Raw genomic sequence first — 17,841 nt, forward strand, 5'->3', positions numbered from 1 at the left:
TCGACTAGTCTCCAGATCAATCTGTTCTTTTGGTCCCTGTGAGCCTCAAGGGAGCAGAACCAGAGAACCCCTAAAGACCTTAACTATACCTCCTCCAGGGGTTCCAAGGCTCTCACCCAAGAGCGAGGGTCGTTCCTCCATATATTCAGCAGAGTCCCATGGCTAGTCTCTAGTTCAATCTGTTCATATGGTCCCTGTGAGCCTCAAGGGAGCAGAACCAGAGAACCCCTAAAGACCTTAACTATACCTCCTCCAGGGGTTCCAAGGCTCTCACCCAAGCTCCAGTGAGGGTCGTTCCTCCATAGATTCAGCACAGTCCCTCGGCTAGTCTCTAGTTCAATCTGTTCTTATGGTCCCTGTGAGCCTCAATGGAGCTGGTTCTTCCATGTAACCAGCTGCGGCCCCAGATCTTCCCTTTTTGGATTTAAGCCATCCTGGCCTGGGACCCAGGGGGAATCAACACCTTCTCACGGTTCTCCTCTCAAGCAGTCCATTCCAGGTATGTTAGCTTTATAGAGCTCTCATGGAGAGAGTACTCTCTCCCAGAAATCATTGTGATGCGTCAAAACATCCACATGCAAACTCGGACCTGAATCTTCGAACCTCCTTGAAGAACCCACTCTATTCACCAAGAGAAAGAAAGAAAGAAAGAAAGAAAGAAAGAAAGAAAGAAAGAAAGAAAGAAAGAAAGAAAGAAAGAAAGAAAGAAAGAAAGAAAGAAAGAAAGAAAGAAAGAAAGAAAGGCAAAAAATGGGAGGGAAAAAGAGAGAGGAGAAAGGTAGAGGGGAGAGAGGATTGGGAACAGCCAGTGAGGGATAGTAAGAAAAGGATGGCGGATCAGAGGTACAAAGTTTGTATGGGGGGATATCAACGGAGGCGAAGGAGACAGAGCGGGAAATGAGGGGGAGATGGGATGAGCCAGTGAGATAGAGGGAGAAAGGGAGGGGGTGGTAGAGAGCATGGATAGGAAATGGGTTGTCACTATTGAGAAAAAGAAAACATGTTTCGAAATGAATTTGGAAAGAAAATGGAGTACAAACACGCAAGGATGCTTAACATGTTTTGATATCCCTATAATAACTTTGTGGAATTCTTAGGATTAGCTTAACATGCAGAGGCAATTTGACTCAATCAATACATCTGTTATAATACAGAGGCCAATGGAAGGGCATCTATGATTTCTTTGCATGAGCCTTGCAACCAATGGCTATTTGGTATTTTAGACTGAGGCAATACCCTCAGCGGCGAGCCGGCCCTGTCGATAATGGCCCGCTGCCCGAGCGAGGCAAGGGTCCCTAAATACAGGCGGCGGTACCGTTACACACAGGGTGGGCCCACCGTCGAGGGTAATAACGCCATTAGTACCCGAGTAGTTACCTATGCGGGTGCTAATGGTGCTAATGGTGTCTATCGTTGAAAAAAAAAAGAAAAAGTACCGTTTTCAATGTTGAAACACGCTCTTAACACCGCATAGTTATAGCATATAACTAGCATGTGCGGCTCCTAAGAGGTGAGGAGGAATGTCGAGAAAAGCCCCTCTTCCCTTTCCATAGCGACCAGAGAAGATGGGAAGCTGTGCAGCAGCCTGCGCCACCACAACAAACGGGTAAGTAGGGTTGGGGGGATTTGGAAAAGGTAAAAATAAATAAAAATAAGGGGACGCGGTGTGGGGGGAAGCAGGCGGTCGGGGTAACAAGCCATCTGTCGGCTTGGAACACGGGCTGAGATTGTAGGTTTCAGCCTGCGTTTCTAGCTACCTGATTGGCTGGTTCCCTCGTGCCGGGTGCAAATGGGATTGTTTACATTGTTTTTGTAACAAATCTATTTTTGCAATATACATGTATGACCTTGGGCATTGTTGTGTCATTTTTCTTTGGCTATGCACATCTTTAAGGCTTAGACCAAACAAAGATTCAAAATAAGAAATAGATGTGCAGGTACTCATAATTCCCTGAGTACATGGCACCTACCTGGGAAGTGCTGATACTCTCCTGCGGAAAGTGTTGCAAACGCTCCTGCAAAGTGTCTATACTCCCGCTTTCACATAATAAACATACAGGCACTGAACAGCCATCATTGCTTGCTCATTGAATTCATGTAACAAAGCATTCTGGGCCCGTCACTATCGCGATAAATGCCAAAATGCGCTCATGTATGACAAGAGAAGACTGTGCAAATGACCAACACTGGTATTGAACATCAATTACAATGAGTCATGGGCCACGCATGTCAACGACATACCTGCTCTCGACTTGCAGAAGGTATGGCCGCCTTCCTCACCTTCGGTCCCTATTTTCCTCCATTGTCGTCCGTATCGACCAATCCACAGAGACTTTGGGCCTCATTACAAGTTTGCCGGTCCTGTAGTAAGGCCTCATTACAAGTTTGCCGGTCCTGCCAGTAAGCTACCAGCACCGTTGTTACCAGACCGGCAAACTATGAGTCTGCAAGTGGGTGCCTTTCAGCCCGCAAGGTCTGACCTGGCGGGCGGAACGGCACCTGCTCGCAGACCTTGACGGATGCACCGGCACCATTCATGAATGCTGCCAGTGCATTCGTCCTCCCATTTCCCATTTGAGTGCTATGGGACTCAAATGGGAATGGGGAGTAATTTTTATCGGCACCCGACAATGGGGAATTACCGGATCTGCCGAGGCTGTAATGCCCTAGTAATTCGCCACTGCCGGTAAAAAAATGACTCCAGCAGCAGCCGTGCCATTTTTACCAGCATGGCTACCGCCAGGGTCATACTGACCCCCATTTTATTGGATCTGGAAGCTCCTAAATTCCAGGAGTGTGGAGGAGAACCTATCAATTGTATCCAAGGGTCAGTAATTAAATGAATCTTACCGAGTCCACCGACAGCTCCGCCTCTGGCTTCATGAGCAGGACGCTCTTGTCGACAGCACGCATGGCACACAAGGATCCCGGGGAGGCTTCAAGATGCAGCGATGTAGGCGAGGAAGGGAGGCCCTGAGCGGCGGAGAAGTGCAGGTCCACCTGGAATCATAAGAGACCGTCGCATGGAGGATTATTCTAGAGTGAAGTGTGCATGCATACATGGAGGATCTCCTATTAATGATTCTTGGCTGGCCCATGGGGGAGGGGCACTTTAGCTATGGCGGCTGAGTGGGATTCCTTCTGCCTAGAACAGATGTTACAATGGGAATGGTTTCTATTAATTTTTCATTTCATGGTATTGGTGTTGTATAAGACATCAAATCCAAAAGGATTTACTTCAAGGCACTAAGAGAATGTTGATGGGAACATGGGAGAGCCAGTGGGAATGTAGGTATGCAGATGTTTCATTCCCAAGGCAATAGGTGACCACATTCCTGGACGTCCACATGTCTGAGGGGGCCAGGGATTCTATGCAGCGGGGGAAGGAAGACAGTGCATGGATGGAATGAGTTGACATGGGAGGTCTGGATGCAAGGGGAATACCCCATTTCCCAGCAGGCCAGTTTGCTTGCAGCCTATTTACTAGAAAGTGGTTGACCACATTTTACTGCAAGATATAGTTTGGGGGGGATGGGTTTAGGTATTTGGAAAGGTGGGCAGTGTGAGGGAGGAGTGCAGGGGTCTGCCGTTGCATTTTTTTGCAGTAAAATGTGGTTAAAGAAAATGCAGCAATTGGGCTGCGAGGAAATCACATAAATAAGATTTAAGACCATTTCTAGATCAATTCGCTGATCAAAACAGGCAGCAAATCACCTGTGTAATGCTGCCTGCATTAAGATGCACCACCATTTTGGTATGGGATCATAAGGCAGACATACAAAACACAGCCAGGCTCAAAATATAGGGCCTGGGTTCCAGCTCCAGGTTCTGTGAATGAGGAATTACCGGGTCATTCCAACCTTGGAGGACCGGTAATTCCTCATTCACAAAACCAATCCCCATTCCCATTTGAGCCCCCATAGGGCTGAATGGAAATGGGGATGGAGCTAATAACTGGCCCGTTAATAACAGGCCCGTTAGTAGCTCCTTGGTCCCCCTGCGGGACCCGCTAAGGACATCTGGTCTGACCAGACGTTCTCTGCGGGTCCCACTAGGGGACCTCGTAATAAGGCATTCGATAATGAACGGTGCCTGTCCCTTACCGGCACCCTTCATTATGGGAGCGCCAGGGTCGTAATGAGGCCCATAGACATTTTAAGGCCGACTTGTATATCTGACTGAGAGATGTGAAATGAGGAACTGACATTGGTGTGAATGGGCATGAAAAGAGGGGCAGCGGGTGAAACACACCAAAGCGATCTGGATGCACGGGGACCCTTGAATACACATGCATGTCAGTGTTTACATTGTATCTCTGGCTGTATGCTGTAATAACAGATTGCAGAACATTGAATGAGGAATAACAGGAGGTTGGTGTACTTCCTAACCTTATTGCCATGAGTGTGTGCTACAGGCATGTACTCCGTCTGCATTTCTCCCCTGTATCTGGATACCTACCCACAATCTCTGCTGCTCCCACAACCCTTTCTCCCGTGAGGGCAAGTCAATGTTATACATGTCTTTGACATTTGCTATCACTTCAGCACCCTCCATCGCTTAACTTTTGCGACTGTAGGTGGGCAGTGTTGTACGGATGTGTTACATACGAAGACAGCCCTTTAATGTCTTGTTTCTATGCCCATTTGGTTACTGTGTAAGGACAGGCAGCCACCTGTCGCCTTTTTATTTTGTTGTGGGTTGCAGCTAACCACATATGCACAGAGGTGGGGTTAGTGCCAGAAAGGGCAGTTCCGGTTAGAAGATTAAAGAGGTTAACACGCCATCCTCCCAGCTCCCAAGTTTTATTGAACTATGTGTTTCATGTGTTGTATGTTTTGAACTCTGCCCCTGCGGATCTAACATTGGTAAGGAGGATAAACCATGCCTTGATTTCGTGCCTCAATAACCCGACAGCAGAGCTCATCTGCGCACAGGGATGCAAGCGCTTCAATTACATGTGCAGGGCGGGCCCCTTAGCTTTTCTGCAACAGCAACGGCCAGGCCTTGCCATTCCCCCATCCTATAAGCATGGTGGGTGGGAGGAAAACAAAACAAAACTAGTCCTCCTTCAGTGCGCGGCGTCCTTAGGCTGTGCTGCATGCACCTGAAGGTGAAAATCAGGCTGCTGGCCCGCCCCTTTCCATTGTCCCCTTTCATGGGCCTTTTTACCCCTTTCGCCTCCCCCTTACGCAAGGGGGAGGGAGGAGAGGACGCTTCCCCCGTTATTCGGGTGCCTCGTCCATTTCTTTTTCGTCAACATCTCCATATCAGACTCCCATTTCACTCCATTGTAAATATCTTTAAGTGGTATGGATTGGGGGGGGAAACGTGCACAAGCAGCAAAACTGGTGCTATGTGCACTTGCTCTACTTTTAGAGGTGAGAGGCTCTGTGCCAGTTCATGATTCCATAGGCATGGTAAACTCTGTAACTCGTGCCAGTTCATGATGCCCTTGAGGTGACAGGCTCTGTACCTTGTGCCAGTTCATGATGGCCTTGAGGTGACAGGCTCTGCACATCTTGACAATTCATAATGTCCTTGAGGCGACAAGCTCTGTACCTTGTGCCAGTTCATGTTGCCCTTGAGGTGACATGCTCTTTACCTTTTGCCATTTCGTGATGCCCTTGAGGTGACAGGCCTGTACTTTGTGCCAGTTTATGATGCCCTTCAGGTGACAGGCGCTCTACTTTGTGCCAGGTGAGAGGCTCTCTGCCAGTTCATGATGCCATTGGCGTGACAAGCTCTGTACCTCGTGCCAGTTCACGATGCCCTAGAGGTGACAGGCTCTGTACCTTGTGCCAGTTCATGATGGCCTTGAGGTGACAGGCTCTGTACTTCTTGCCAGTTCATCATGTCCCTGAGGTGACGGGATATGTACCTTGTGCCAGTTCATGATGCCCTTGAGGTGACAGGCTCTCTTCCTTTTGTGCCAGTTCATCATGTCCCTGAGGTGACAAGCTCTGTACCTTGTGCCAGATCATCATGACCTTGAGATGACAGGCTCTGTACCTTGCACCCGTTCCTGATGCCCTTGAGGTGACAGGCTATCTACCTTGTGCCAGTTTATGATGCCCTTGAGGTGACAGGCTCTGTACCTTGTGCTAGTTAATTGTGTCCTAGAGGTGACCGCCTCTATAACTTGTGTCAGTACAAATGTGAGATAAAATGGAGCTGTTTGATTCAAAATCAGGGGGGTGCTTATGTATATTGCTTGAGCCTTTTAATCAAGTATTGTTGTTCCAGTCCCTCAAGATATCCTGTTCTAGCGGTGTCAGGCACTATACCTTGTGCCATTTCATCAAGTCCACTAGTCCTAGAGGTGACAGGCCCTTTTCCCGTAGGCAGTACATTATGTTCAAGAGTTGACAGGCTCTGTATCCCTGTACTAGTTCATTAAGTCCTCAAGTTGACAGGCTCTGTATCCTTGTGCCAGTTCATTAACTCCTAAAGACTCTCAGCCTGATTACGGCCTGGTGGTATCCTGGCAGTAATACCGCCGGGATACAGCCAACGCAAAGAGCGTTGCCGCTACTCGGCTATTAGCGCCGGATCACGAGTAGCGGTATGGTAGCAAATTCCTATTCCCCATGGACCCAATGGGGTTTTTCGGCACAATTAGCGCTGCGCTAATAGTGCCGAAAACGGGTGGAAATTTGAGATTTCAAACTCCAACTTTCCGCCGACTCATGATTGGGCCAACCCTTAAATGCAGGGGTAATATAATTACTGACGCATTTAAGGGCTACTGCCAACCTTGGGATGAGGCCCTCTGTATCCTTGCGATTACCCACTGAGCTCTAACGCTCACTAGCCCTTTGTCCCTCCCATGAGACCAAATATGCAGGTGAAGCTCTGCGTCCCTTTGACCTTGCCAGTGTCTCCCCATCCATTTCATTGATATGATATGTTATGATATGATATGGCATTTATAACGCGCCTATACACAAATGTTTCAAGGCGCGACGAGGCAAGGGAGGGGAACAGGGGACAAAAACAATGATCCTACTAGGCCAGGTGTCATTCAGATCGCTCAAGTCCATGGGAAGGGGGGAAAGGAAATTGCAGTACATGGGAGTAGATGATAACAATAAATTAAAAAAATAGCAGCCAGCAAGTGGCTAGTGCAAGGGTAAGTGCGGACATCAGCTATTGAGGTCTGGTGGGGGGACTGTAGGGATACAGAAACAGTCCTCGATTGCGGGGGTTGCCAGGTGGGCAGTACAGGTGTGTGACACTGGCAGTAGAGAGCCCTGAGCCAGGGATGAGAAGGGTGCCCAGGTAGCCAGTGAATACCGGTTTCAGCCAGGAGGTCAGCAGAGGAGAGGAGGAGAGAAGGCAGAAGCAAAGAGATAGGTTTTGAGATCTTTCCGGAACCGGAGATGGTTCTCCTCAAGTTTAAGGGAGGCAGGGAGGCTGTTCCAGAGGGAAGCGGCAGCCGAGGACAGAGATCTACCACCAAATTGTTGCTTGGAGAAGCGACTGACCATGAGGGAGTTGGAGGCGGATGAGCGAAGAGCTCGAGAAGGAAGATATTTAGGAAGAGTGAGTTGGAGGTATTGAGGACCCAGGCCCATGAAGGCCTTGTGGATGATGCAGAGGGTTTTGAACTTAATCCCTGCAGCCACTGGGAGCCAATGCAGAGATTTCAGTCCTTGAGAGATACAATCCCTGGGCTTGAGGTTAGGGACAAGTCTTGCAGTCCTGTTCTGGATGAGTTGCATAGGGCGGAGAGTAGAGGCAGGCAGTTTTAAAAAGAGGCTGTTGCAATAGTCCAGCCTAGAGAGAACCAGCGCTCTGGAGACAGTGAGCTTCTGGGGGAAGGAGAGGAAAGGCAGGCCTTATAGCATTTCCTTTCCAGTTTGCTCTTAATCCTTATTTTTCATGTTTATTTATCAACCCGATCACCCCACCACCCCACCGTGCAGTTGTTGACCTCTACCTTCCTTAATTTGCCCCGTTTATCCATTGACCCGAACTCTTACCTTGTTGTCAAAGGTCTTGTCGATGTTGAAGGTTTTGGCGTCTGCAACCACCTCACCGTTGGGAAGGGCAACAAATACCAACATCTTGGCTTTGGGAGCGATATCATTGCTGATCGGCAGGGATACTGTGATAGTGCCGGCGACACCTGTGATGGGAACCAAGATACTTTTATGCAATCTAGAGAATCATTTGTGGCAAACACTGCTATGTCAGGTGGACATGGTGGTTATCACCCCACCAGCCCAAGCAAGGTAGACCCAAGCAGTTAAAACTCTTATCACCCGCGGCTCCTTCAGGAGTGCTAATATTTTTTGTTGTATTAATAGCAATTGCAGTCACAACCTTCGCGTGTGCCCAATTTCCATAAAAAAACTACAAATGAATATGATCCCATGGAAAATATGAATGGGACTAAGTCCCTTTTCTATTTTCATTGTAGTCCTCGGGAATATACGTGACTGGAGCAGCAAGAGCTGACGATGGGAAGGGATTCTGGGAGGCGATAGGCCTGGGCAGCAGGTCAAAACAAAAATGGTGGTCATGCGGCAAAGCCATGCAGATGGCTACGGAACGTGGGCCGTTACTTATGGCTAATATAACACAGGAGGTTACTTTTGGATTCGACCCCCGTTCCCACCCATCTGACTGGCCATGCGATCTTCCCTGGGTGCAATGACAGTATAACAGAATCGCCTTGAATAATTTATATTTTCTTCAAATAATGAAATCGGAAGTTCTATGTTTTAACAATAGCAACACTTAAACATCAAATACCTTAGACATGACCTACTCATGACCCTTATTCCCCAGATCTCAGGTTACTCACATTCTCATAGCAATTCCTCAAGATTTGTGAGGGTCACAAAGGTTACTTGAAACATAACACATGAGTCTGGATTGACCAGAAAGGGTGCCGGCTCTCACCTTGTTTCTCCCGGGGCACACTGACAGTCTGTTTGCCATGGCGGACAATCCCTCCCTTTGCCATGATCTGGGTGTGAAAGAACAAAGAGAATTCCATTACTTTAGATACTAAAGCTAGGTGCATGGGTTACATGTTAGGCCTAAGGAGCAATACTTAGGAAGAAAAGGGAGTTTTTAGATTAAAGAACCATAATAGGTTTTATATAGTGCTTCATGCCTGATTCCTCTCACCTCTAAGCACTCTAATATCATCTATTGTCACCCTATTTTGTGGTACTGAATTCATCGACCTCAGAAGGATGTAGGGCAGCCATGCCACAGTAAGAAATAGCTAGACTGGCTGCACCAAAATGCCAGCCGATCAACGTAAAACACTTATCATGTTTACTCTAACGTAATTGCACAGAATTAAATGCCATGCCACAATAAGAAATAGCTAGATTTGGTGAATTAAAATTCCAGTCTAGCCATGCAATAACACATATCATGCTTGTTTTACCATAGATGTCCAGTACAAAATGCCATTTCACAGTAGGAAATGGCTATACTGGTTGCACCCAAATGCCAGTCTAGTCATGTAATAACACTTATCATGTTTGCTTTATTACAAAGGCTCAGCAAAAAATGTAATTCCACATTATGAAATGGCTAGACTGGCTGCACAAAAATGCCAGTCTAGCCACATAATAACACATAACATGCTTGTTTTATCATGGGTAGAAGCCAATTATAAATACTGTAGTAGCGCTAGTAGCGCACACCTGCCAAAAACTGCTCCTCCGCGGCGTTCTAGCAGAGACTAGCTCATTCACACGTGCACCCAGCTACCCACACATCATAAACTCACTGATTCGCATACAAATTAAATAATGCATAGCACACCCTTGCATGCATGCAGGCATACATACATAAATCATAAACATGTAACACCCTCACACGCCTGTCCGAATCCGTCTTCCCTGAGGGACTACTCTCCAGTATGTGCCAGAGCAGCCAGGTCCCGTACTCCAGCCTCCAACACGCCGAAAGCAACCAGTATACACGAAAAGCTTCCTGGTTCACGTCATGCACAATAGAACCAGATCACAGCACTGCAACAGGAACATTTCTATCTGAAGTCATGCACTTTGACTTCAAAACGAATTGATCTGACTTCGAAATGACATTCTTTTTTCATGCACTCTGATTTAAGAAAGAAAGGAGTTCTTTCTGAAACTTCACGGCCCCCCAGGACATAGTGCGGCACGGCTCTCCACACTGTGGGGGCCCTGCTATGCCAGTGCATTCAAACAGGTAGTTATCTAGTAATGGACAGCCAGCCTATCTCGCATCCCTACAACAACAAGATACTACCCTGGCCAGATTGTGAGGGGGGCTGGATAGCTCCTTCCCTGTCAAACGTTGCATCACCGGGAATCTAGAACATCCCCCCAGCCTGCTAGCAACAATTCCATGAAAATGCATCTCCTTACAAGGCTGCCTCTAAATTGTGAAGGCAGTGAGGCACCTAATAAAAAGTGCGGACCTTAAACCACAAGATTCAGACATTTTGCGCATGTGGTACTCAAAAGGACATTGTCCGTGAAAACAAGGGTGCACGATGGTGCACTCAGAAAAATAGTGAAAAGTGTTTCACTGCCACCAGCCTGTTTTGGACAAAATCAAACGGGAACAAAAATATATTTTAGAAAAAAGAAAAAGGTACAAAACGTGCCCTCACAGCACTCCACTTAATGTGGCGTATCCTGCCACGTTACAACAAAGGTAAAAGTAACTGGTAGAATTCCCTGCACTGGCAGACAGGGGGACTCACCATTGCAATCCAGAAGAAGGGTTGCAGAGGTAGCGGAACTTCAGAAGATGTCCATCTGGCCAGAAAAGTAAGGTCACGAAACCAGGATAGCCAGCAAAGAAACATCAAGAAATGAAAGAGGTCCCAAAAAAGTGGAGCATTAGAACCCGAAAAGTGGAATTCTGTGCTCACAGCCCATATACAAGAAAACACATAATCTCTACGAATGATCTTGGAGTGATCGCTCCATTCCAGCCAAGACTTCTCTGACTGTACAAAGTTGAACTTCTGTCCGCTCTCTTCCACTGCAGGCTTCAAATGCTAAATCAATATCAGGAAGTGGGCGGCACAGGGTGGATCACCAGTCCACTCTGGATCATATCGGAGCTGGTACAAAATTGGGTGCATTCCATGAGGTGCACCATTATAGCATGTGGGGGGAAGATCCAAGTGGACCATACTCATAGCCAGCCATGAAGACCCCATCAAAGGACCACTGACTGACGGGAGTGACTCCATATGGTCTCCTCCTTCTGGATGAGGCATCCCAGCTAGATTATCTCTTGAACCTCTGGGCCAAATGGCCGGCAGATAGTAAAATGGACGGCTCGGCTGTGTTGCCACCTGCCCAGTGAAAATAATTGTTTGCCGACAGAGATGCTCATTATTCCATAATAGGGCACCTGATGTTTTTCTCTTTAACTGGCAAGTCAGAAATTACCAAAGTAATCAATGTTCCACTACATCCATGGAAGGCAACTAAAATATGTCAGATTCCACTAACCATGAAGACTGGCAGCCAATAGGTTCCATGCAGTATAATAAATTGTACAGAGGACAAAACAGTGAAAGTATTGTTGAACCTTTTAGATATTTATTTGAAATCCTATTTCATTCAAAACTTTGAGGTAGTATTACAGAAAATGTGCACTAGGACAAGTGCAATTAGCATTAGTAAAAAAAAAACCTGTCTTTGCGCAAATAAACATTATTTCTATGCATTTTATTTGCCAGGTCAAATTCAAAGGACTAGGGCAAACATTGTTAAAAAATGCATTCAAAAAATGCATTTGTTTGCACTATGGGACATTTACCCCAAGTGTAAAATGCGCTTGCACTAATGCAAAGTTTCTGCAATGCCGCCATGGAGCCCATTCTGGTTTTCTGAAATGTTGTGTGATGAATCTTCGGATGTCATCCCTTCTACCCTAGGGGGAGCCCCCTTCTCATGCGGTTAGGGCAGTGAGGCCACTAACCGATAGTCCCACTGGGGAGGTACTCAGCAGGAGGATCTCATGGAGAGGGATCCCCCTATGGGACTAGGGATGAGTATCTGAAGAGAATGCGGTATGCCCGCCAAATCACCTGACCCTAGACCCCCTTCCTACAACCTTAATAACAAAACCTTTCATGTTAGGATCATGAGTTACTGTCATCCTAGCATTCCCCTAGAAAGTACTGGGATGAGAAAGAAAAGGAATTACCTAAGTGAAGATCCCTTTCCCAGCACTGTGACGAAGAAGGACTCCATTGACTCAAAGTGGAGCCGAAGAGTACTGTGACGAGGGAGAAGTGCGGAAGCATAAAGATTATCTATGGGAACAACATTGCACAGTCTAGTGGTTACCAAATTATTTTTGGTCCAACAGTAGTTAAAATAGAAGAGGGCAACCAGGAAGTATTGTAAAGCCCTCCCTCGAGGAGCAAGGGGGAGGAATGGTGTGCTGTAAGAGAAGGGGGTAGTGTGCCTCCCAGATAGAGGCGGAATCTTCAACGCCGGTTGAGTGTGGAGAACTGAGGGAAGTTGGAGACTCCATCAATGGAGAAACAAAAGGTCAGAGGCTCCAGAGAGGAACCACGAGAGGGACTGAGGCTCGCAGACGGGGAGGCAAGAGCAGACCATGGCGCTGAGATGTTGAAGGGGCGGTCTTCTCCAGATCTGATGAGGAAACCGAGAGGCTGGCTTCAGGAAGCACCCGTGTGTAGCATGGCAGGAATGCATGGTTTGGTGAGAAAGGAGACACTGAAGTGAGTCTGAAGCTGCAGAGCCACTGTGGGAAACCAGGAAGAATCCCAGCACTACGGTAAAGCAAAGAAGGATCAGGGGATGTACGCGACCAACCAGAGTCAAAACCCTCAAAGAATTTGGGTGGCTAAACCTATGCTTGGGGGTGTCCAGAGGTTGCAGGAAACCCTGAGAAGCATAGAGAATAAAAAGGGGGCGAGAGAAGGCAACTCCTATGCAGTACAAAGAGAGAGACTTTTCCAAAACACGGTAACCAGGGAAATAGGTTCTGGGTTCCCTACGAGAAAAGGAGATATCAAGTAACAAGAAGGTTTCATCTTTCTTGTGGCAGTACTTGGGGGGAACGTGGCCCAGTGCTGCCACAAAAGGTGAACCATTAGGAGAAATACCAATGAGGACAGTACTTGGCAGGAGTGTAAAGTCTATATGTGAACCACAGCGAGATCCATAAGAGAAATACCCATAAAGACATTACTTGGCAGGAGAGCAATCCAAGTCTGTTTATGAAACCAAGAAACCAGAAGGAGAACCAGGGTCATGGACCCAGTGCAGCTTTGTCGGAGCACCCAAGCCATTATTCTTCATCGCAGCAGTTGGTAAGAGGAACCCAGGCCTGCCAAACAGAGCCAGGGACCCATTACAGCTTGGAAGAACATCCAAGCTACTCTTATTCATCGCAGTTCCTGGTAGGAAGAAACCGGGTCTGCCAACCAGGGTCGAGGACCATAGTAAACAGAGAAGACGCCTGAGAATGGCTAGTTGGGAGGGGAATGGAGACATGTACCCACCAACTGGTGAACTAAATCTGAACAAGTTTGGGGGAAGGGAGACCTCCCCCATAGTAGCTGGACTCTAAGCCTAAGGATGGCCGGGGAAGGGAGACTTTACCCCATCCATTTTTTAGAACTGCCAGGAGAGCCTGAACAAGGCCAGGGGAATGAGGTAATTCCCCATTCTGAGGAACTGTGCCTATCCAGAAGAAGGGAGTCATTCTTCTGGACCAAGAGGTCAGGAAACCATTTTTGGTTTACTTTCAAGTGTGAGTGACAGAGCTGGGATTCTGGCATTGGACATTGGACTTGTTGCTTTGGACATCCTGACTGAAACACTAGTTATTTTGGTTGAGCCAGGGAAAGCCCTCTTAGAGTTAGGGCAAGATCGTTTTTTGAAAAAAATGTATTTATGTATTTGACTTTAATAAATGTTTATGCCAACCACCATTACCCCTCTGTGTCAGAGTCTTACTTCTATACCCTTACAGTGGGGATTGGCACATGGACCTTATGCTGAGTTCATAGGAGCCGGCCAGAACAACAGAGCATCATTTCATTCTTGAGATAAGCTAGTGGCCTTTCCAAGGAGGCATTGATAAACTGGTGGCCCTTCCAAGGAGTCATTAATAAGCGTATGGCCCTTCCAAGGAGTCATTAATAAGCTGATGGCCCTTCCAAGGAGTCATTAATAAGCTGATGCCCTTTCCAAGGAGACATTGATAGTCTGGTGGCCCTTCCAAGGAGTCATTAATAAGCGTATGGCCCTTCCAAGGAGTCATTAATAAGCTGATGGCCCTTCCAAGGAGTCATTAATAAGCTGATGCCCTTTCCAAGGAGACATTGATAGTCTGGTGGCCCTTCCAAGGAGTCATTAATAAGCTAGTGGCCTTTCCAAGGAGGCATTGATAAGCTGATGGCCTTTCCAAGGAGACATTAATAGGTTGATGGCCTTTCCAAGGAGACATTGGTAGGCTGGTGGCCTTTCCAAGGGGGCATTGATAGGCTGATGGCCTTTCCAAGGAGACATTGATAAGCTGGTGGCCTTTCCAAAGAGGCATTGATAGGCTGGTGGCCTTTCCAAGGAGGCATTGATAGGCTGATGGCCTTTCCAAGGAGGCATTGATAGGCTGGTGGCCTTTCCAAGGAGGCATTCATGGGCTGGTGGCCTTTCCAAAGAGGCATTGATAGGCTGGTGGCCTTTCCAAGGAGGCATTGATAGGCTGGTGGCCTTTCCAAAGAGGCATTCATGGGCTGGTGGCCTTTCCAAGGAGGCATTTGTTCACCATGTAGAACAATTTAAACTCAATACAAGCCCTGATGGGGCACAATGTAACCATCTGCTCAAAATGGATATGCATTTGAAAATCCCACCTATCCATCTTACTGCTGGAAGTTGCAAGCAGTCCATTAGCCTTTCGGAAATCCCAATAATTGCATGTTCTGTGTCACATTCAGGGGTTGAGGTAGACAACGTTTTCTAAGTGATGGAGCTGAAAGAGAACTGACTCCACCACCACAACTGCAATGAGAATAACATCCTGGTTCTTCAGTCCAACAGTGCTATAAATGCCCACCTGTCTACAACTGTACCAAAGAAAAAAAAGAAGAAGAAGAAGAAGAAGAAGAAGAAGAAGAAGAAGAAGAAGAAGAAGAAGAAGAAGAAGAAGGAGAAGAAGAATATTCCTATTGGCTATGAGAAACTTAAAGTATTTCCTTGGCAGAAACTCTATTCCCAAATTCTTCCTAGTGTACTCACCAGATAATGAAAGACTGGTTCTGTGTGCTCCCCCAGGCATTCCGATGGCAGTATGTAGTGCACAGTGATCTGCTCTTCGTGATCGGGTTGCAGAGTGTGGTAGATTGGATGGATATTCACGTAGCTGTTGCTTTTGGAGTAAAAGTAATTGACTGTGCGAAAGTCGTCTCTGTATGAAGGTGAGACCCAGTTGTGATCCCCACAGTATTGTGAGTTTTTATAGGAAACCTAAGAACATATAAACCCAAACACCATTAAAGCAATTGAAGGTGCACAATCACCCACGACTGTGCAACAAATAGCTCACATGGCATCAACCCTGGACACTTTCTATCCATCATGCATTACCGCTGGGCACATTCATCAACAATTTGTTATTGCAGAAATCTTTATGACAGGCCTCACAGTTTGCACTCGTCACTAGCCATTGGTTAGTGACAATTAACTCTTGGCAAGTATGAAATGGAATGTTGTCTGCATGTGGAGGCTTGATGGGACTAGTGACTTTGAATGCCTGGCTAGTAGTTTGCAATTTGAAAATTTGACCCCTGCGTTGGACTAACTGTGAAAGGTAGAATCGACTCGGTGTGTCAGACTTAAAACTGATGGGTTTTCACTTTTATTCACACTTGACTGCTGACACATGTTTCAAATACTTTTAAGATGAAATGTGGAAGAGTCTTATCCAGTGAAAGAAGGGAGGATGGGTGAAGGCAGAGAGATGTGGAGTATAATACACAATAAGAAAGGCATCAGTGGCCTCAGCAGATCTCTGGACTTTCAATTGGGATACAGGAAAATCTGCTCTACATGCAATTACACCAATGCTTAAGATCCCTGTTTATTTGTGGTGGACAGCAGTCTTGCCTCACCAAAGGCACTGAGATAACATGTGTGTCACCAGACTAGGCCCTGCAAAGTGTCAGATAGTGGGAGGATTTATCACCCGGAACACGCTCTGCATTTTAGCGACTCACAATAGGACTGAACGATGGGACACCTTTGAATGCATTAATACTGGCTGGAAAAATGGAAGCAAAGCTAAACTTCTAGATTTCAGCAACTCCTTCCAGAGAAAGGAGGAGATCCCATGGAAAGGTTGCATGTCATTAGCCACTCACCATTGGTAATTTAGAACACTCAACGGGATGAAACCATTCTCCTGGGCTATTCATGATCTACCCTTGACCTTAACCCTAACGGATTCCTTACTCTGTATTTCCACATTAGCACTGTAGCTGTGGTTTGATCTTTTAATCCTGTGTAGATGCCAATCTCTCAGAATGTATGCATGAATGTTTGCGTAATGCACTTGTATAGCTCTCACTATCTGCAAGCGTGACTCTTGGCGCTGTCCACTGTAGGGCAAGACAAAGGCCAGCTCTCACAGAGCCTCCACCGCACCTCAAGGTGGATCAGCATCCTGTGGTCTCACTTAAGTCATTGCTCTATGTGGATACCTTTCTTAGATAGAGTTAGGCATGGACATTCTTGCACTGTTGGTAATTGGCAAGAATTGCTGACTTCAGCAAAAACCCAATTTCTCATAAACCTTCTTAATGCTAGGAAATAGGATTAGCCAAGCATTCCTAATACAGATTATTTTTAGAATTTCTAAAAAGCTTCAGGTATTTCAGGCATAAACTCAAAAATGGTTTTCGCAGGTAAAACTTATCTGTAATTGTTGTCTGAAATTTCACAAGTTTGTGCTACATTTTCTGAAAAAACCTGTCTTTTCCAATTTGTAGAAATGTTGGTAGAGTGCAGGACTTGAGATGTGTTCTTCCCATGCTGCCATTATGAACTGGGATTCCTCTTTGAACCAACTGTACAGCAAACTGTACTGCAGGAGTTTGAGGAACACAGTCAGAGTTTGTTTGAGGAACACAGTAACCCTTTCTAAAATAAATTATATTTAGCAATCTACAAAGTTATCTTTCTACGAAGAAGACATACAAAAAGGCCAAGTTTGGGTTTCAGCACAAAGTGATAATTACTGATGGAGCAGCACTTTCAATGCTCTGCATCATATTAAGGTTTGGATAATTGCTAGATCAGATGTGGCACTTGCAAACCATGGCCTAGCAAGGGACACGAGTTTTGGAATTCGCTAGGGAAAGCACAACTGTTCATATTTCTACCCTGCTCGACAGTAGCTGTAAAATGCAGCTGCAATTCCTGCCTGACCTGAAAATGGCTGCCTTGCGAAGACCTCAGCTGCTTGCATTACGTGACTAAACAGCACCAGAGGGCCCAATTAGGGAGAGCGAAATCTCTTGATTCATATCAATCTAGCAATGACTGGCAGAAAAAGGGAAGGAGGAGACAAAAATAGTCTACTTCTACCAATGTAGTGATTATCAGAGCCCACCTGTGCAAGGAACCGCTCTGATTATAACAGTGACTCATTGCATCATTTGATGAGTGGGGGTTTAATGTCTGTAAACCTTTATGGACAATAGGACTCATCTATTCTGGTGGCTGGACTAAATGCAGACTAATTTAAGTTTTCAAAAAAATGGCCAATACAGATGTTTTACAACAATTAAGATGAGTATTAAGACCCAATCCTGGAGAAGATATTTGC

At 46.4% G+C, this 17,841-nt stretch overlaps 1 protein-coding gene across 1 annotated transcript in view; it reads right to left on the reverse strand.

Annotated features, from left to right (window-relative positions):
• LOC138580190 (alpha-2-macroglobulin-like) overlaps positions 1 to 17,841 on the reverse strand; it is a 273,947-nt gene that overhangs the window by 162,856 nt on the left and 93,250 nt on the right. Inside the window, exons 12-15 of the mRNA XM_069650527.1 lie at positions 15,255 to 15,482; positions 8,908 to 8,974; positions 7,983 to 8,128; positions 2,851 to 3,000 (exon numbers count right to left, since the gene is read on the reverse strand). Coding sequence (XP_069506628.1) covers positions 2,851 to 3,000; positions 7,983 to 8,128; positions 8,908 to 8,974; positions 15,255 to 15,482 — 591 coding nt within the window. The remainder of the gene's footprint in view (positions 1 to 2,850; positions 3,001 to 7,982; positions 8,129 to 8,907; positions 8,975 to 15,254; positions 15,483 to 17,841) is intronic.

The sequence above is a fragment of the Ambystoma mexicanum genome, chromosome 3p (genome assembly GCF_040938575.1).
Source record: "Ambystoma mexicanum isolate Mex_15411 chromosome 3p, UKY_AmexF1_1, whole genome shotgun sequence".
Taxonomy (NCBI): Eukaryota; Metazoa; Chordata; class Amphibia; order Caudata; family Ambystomatidae; genus Ambystoma; species Ambystoma mexicanum.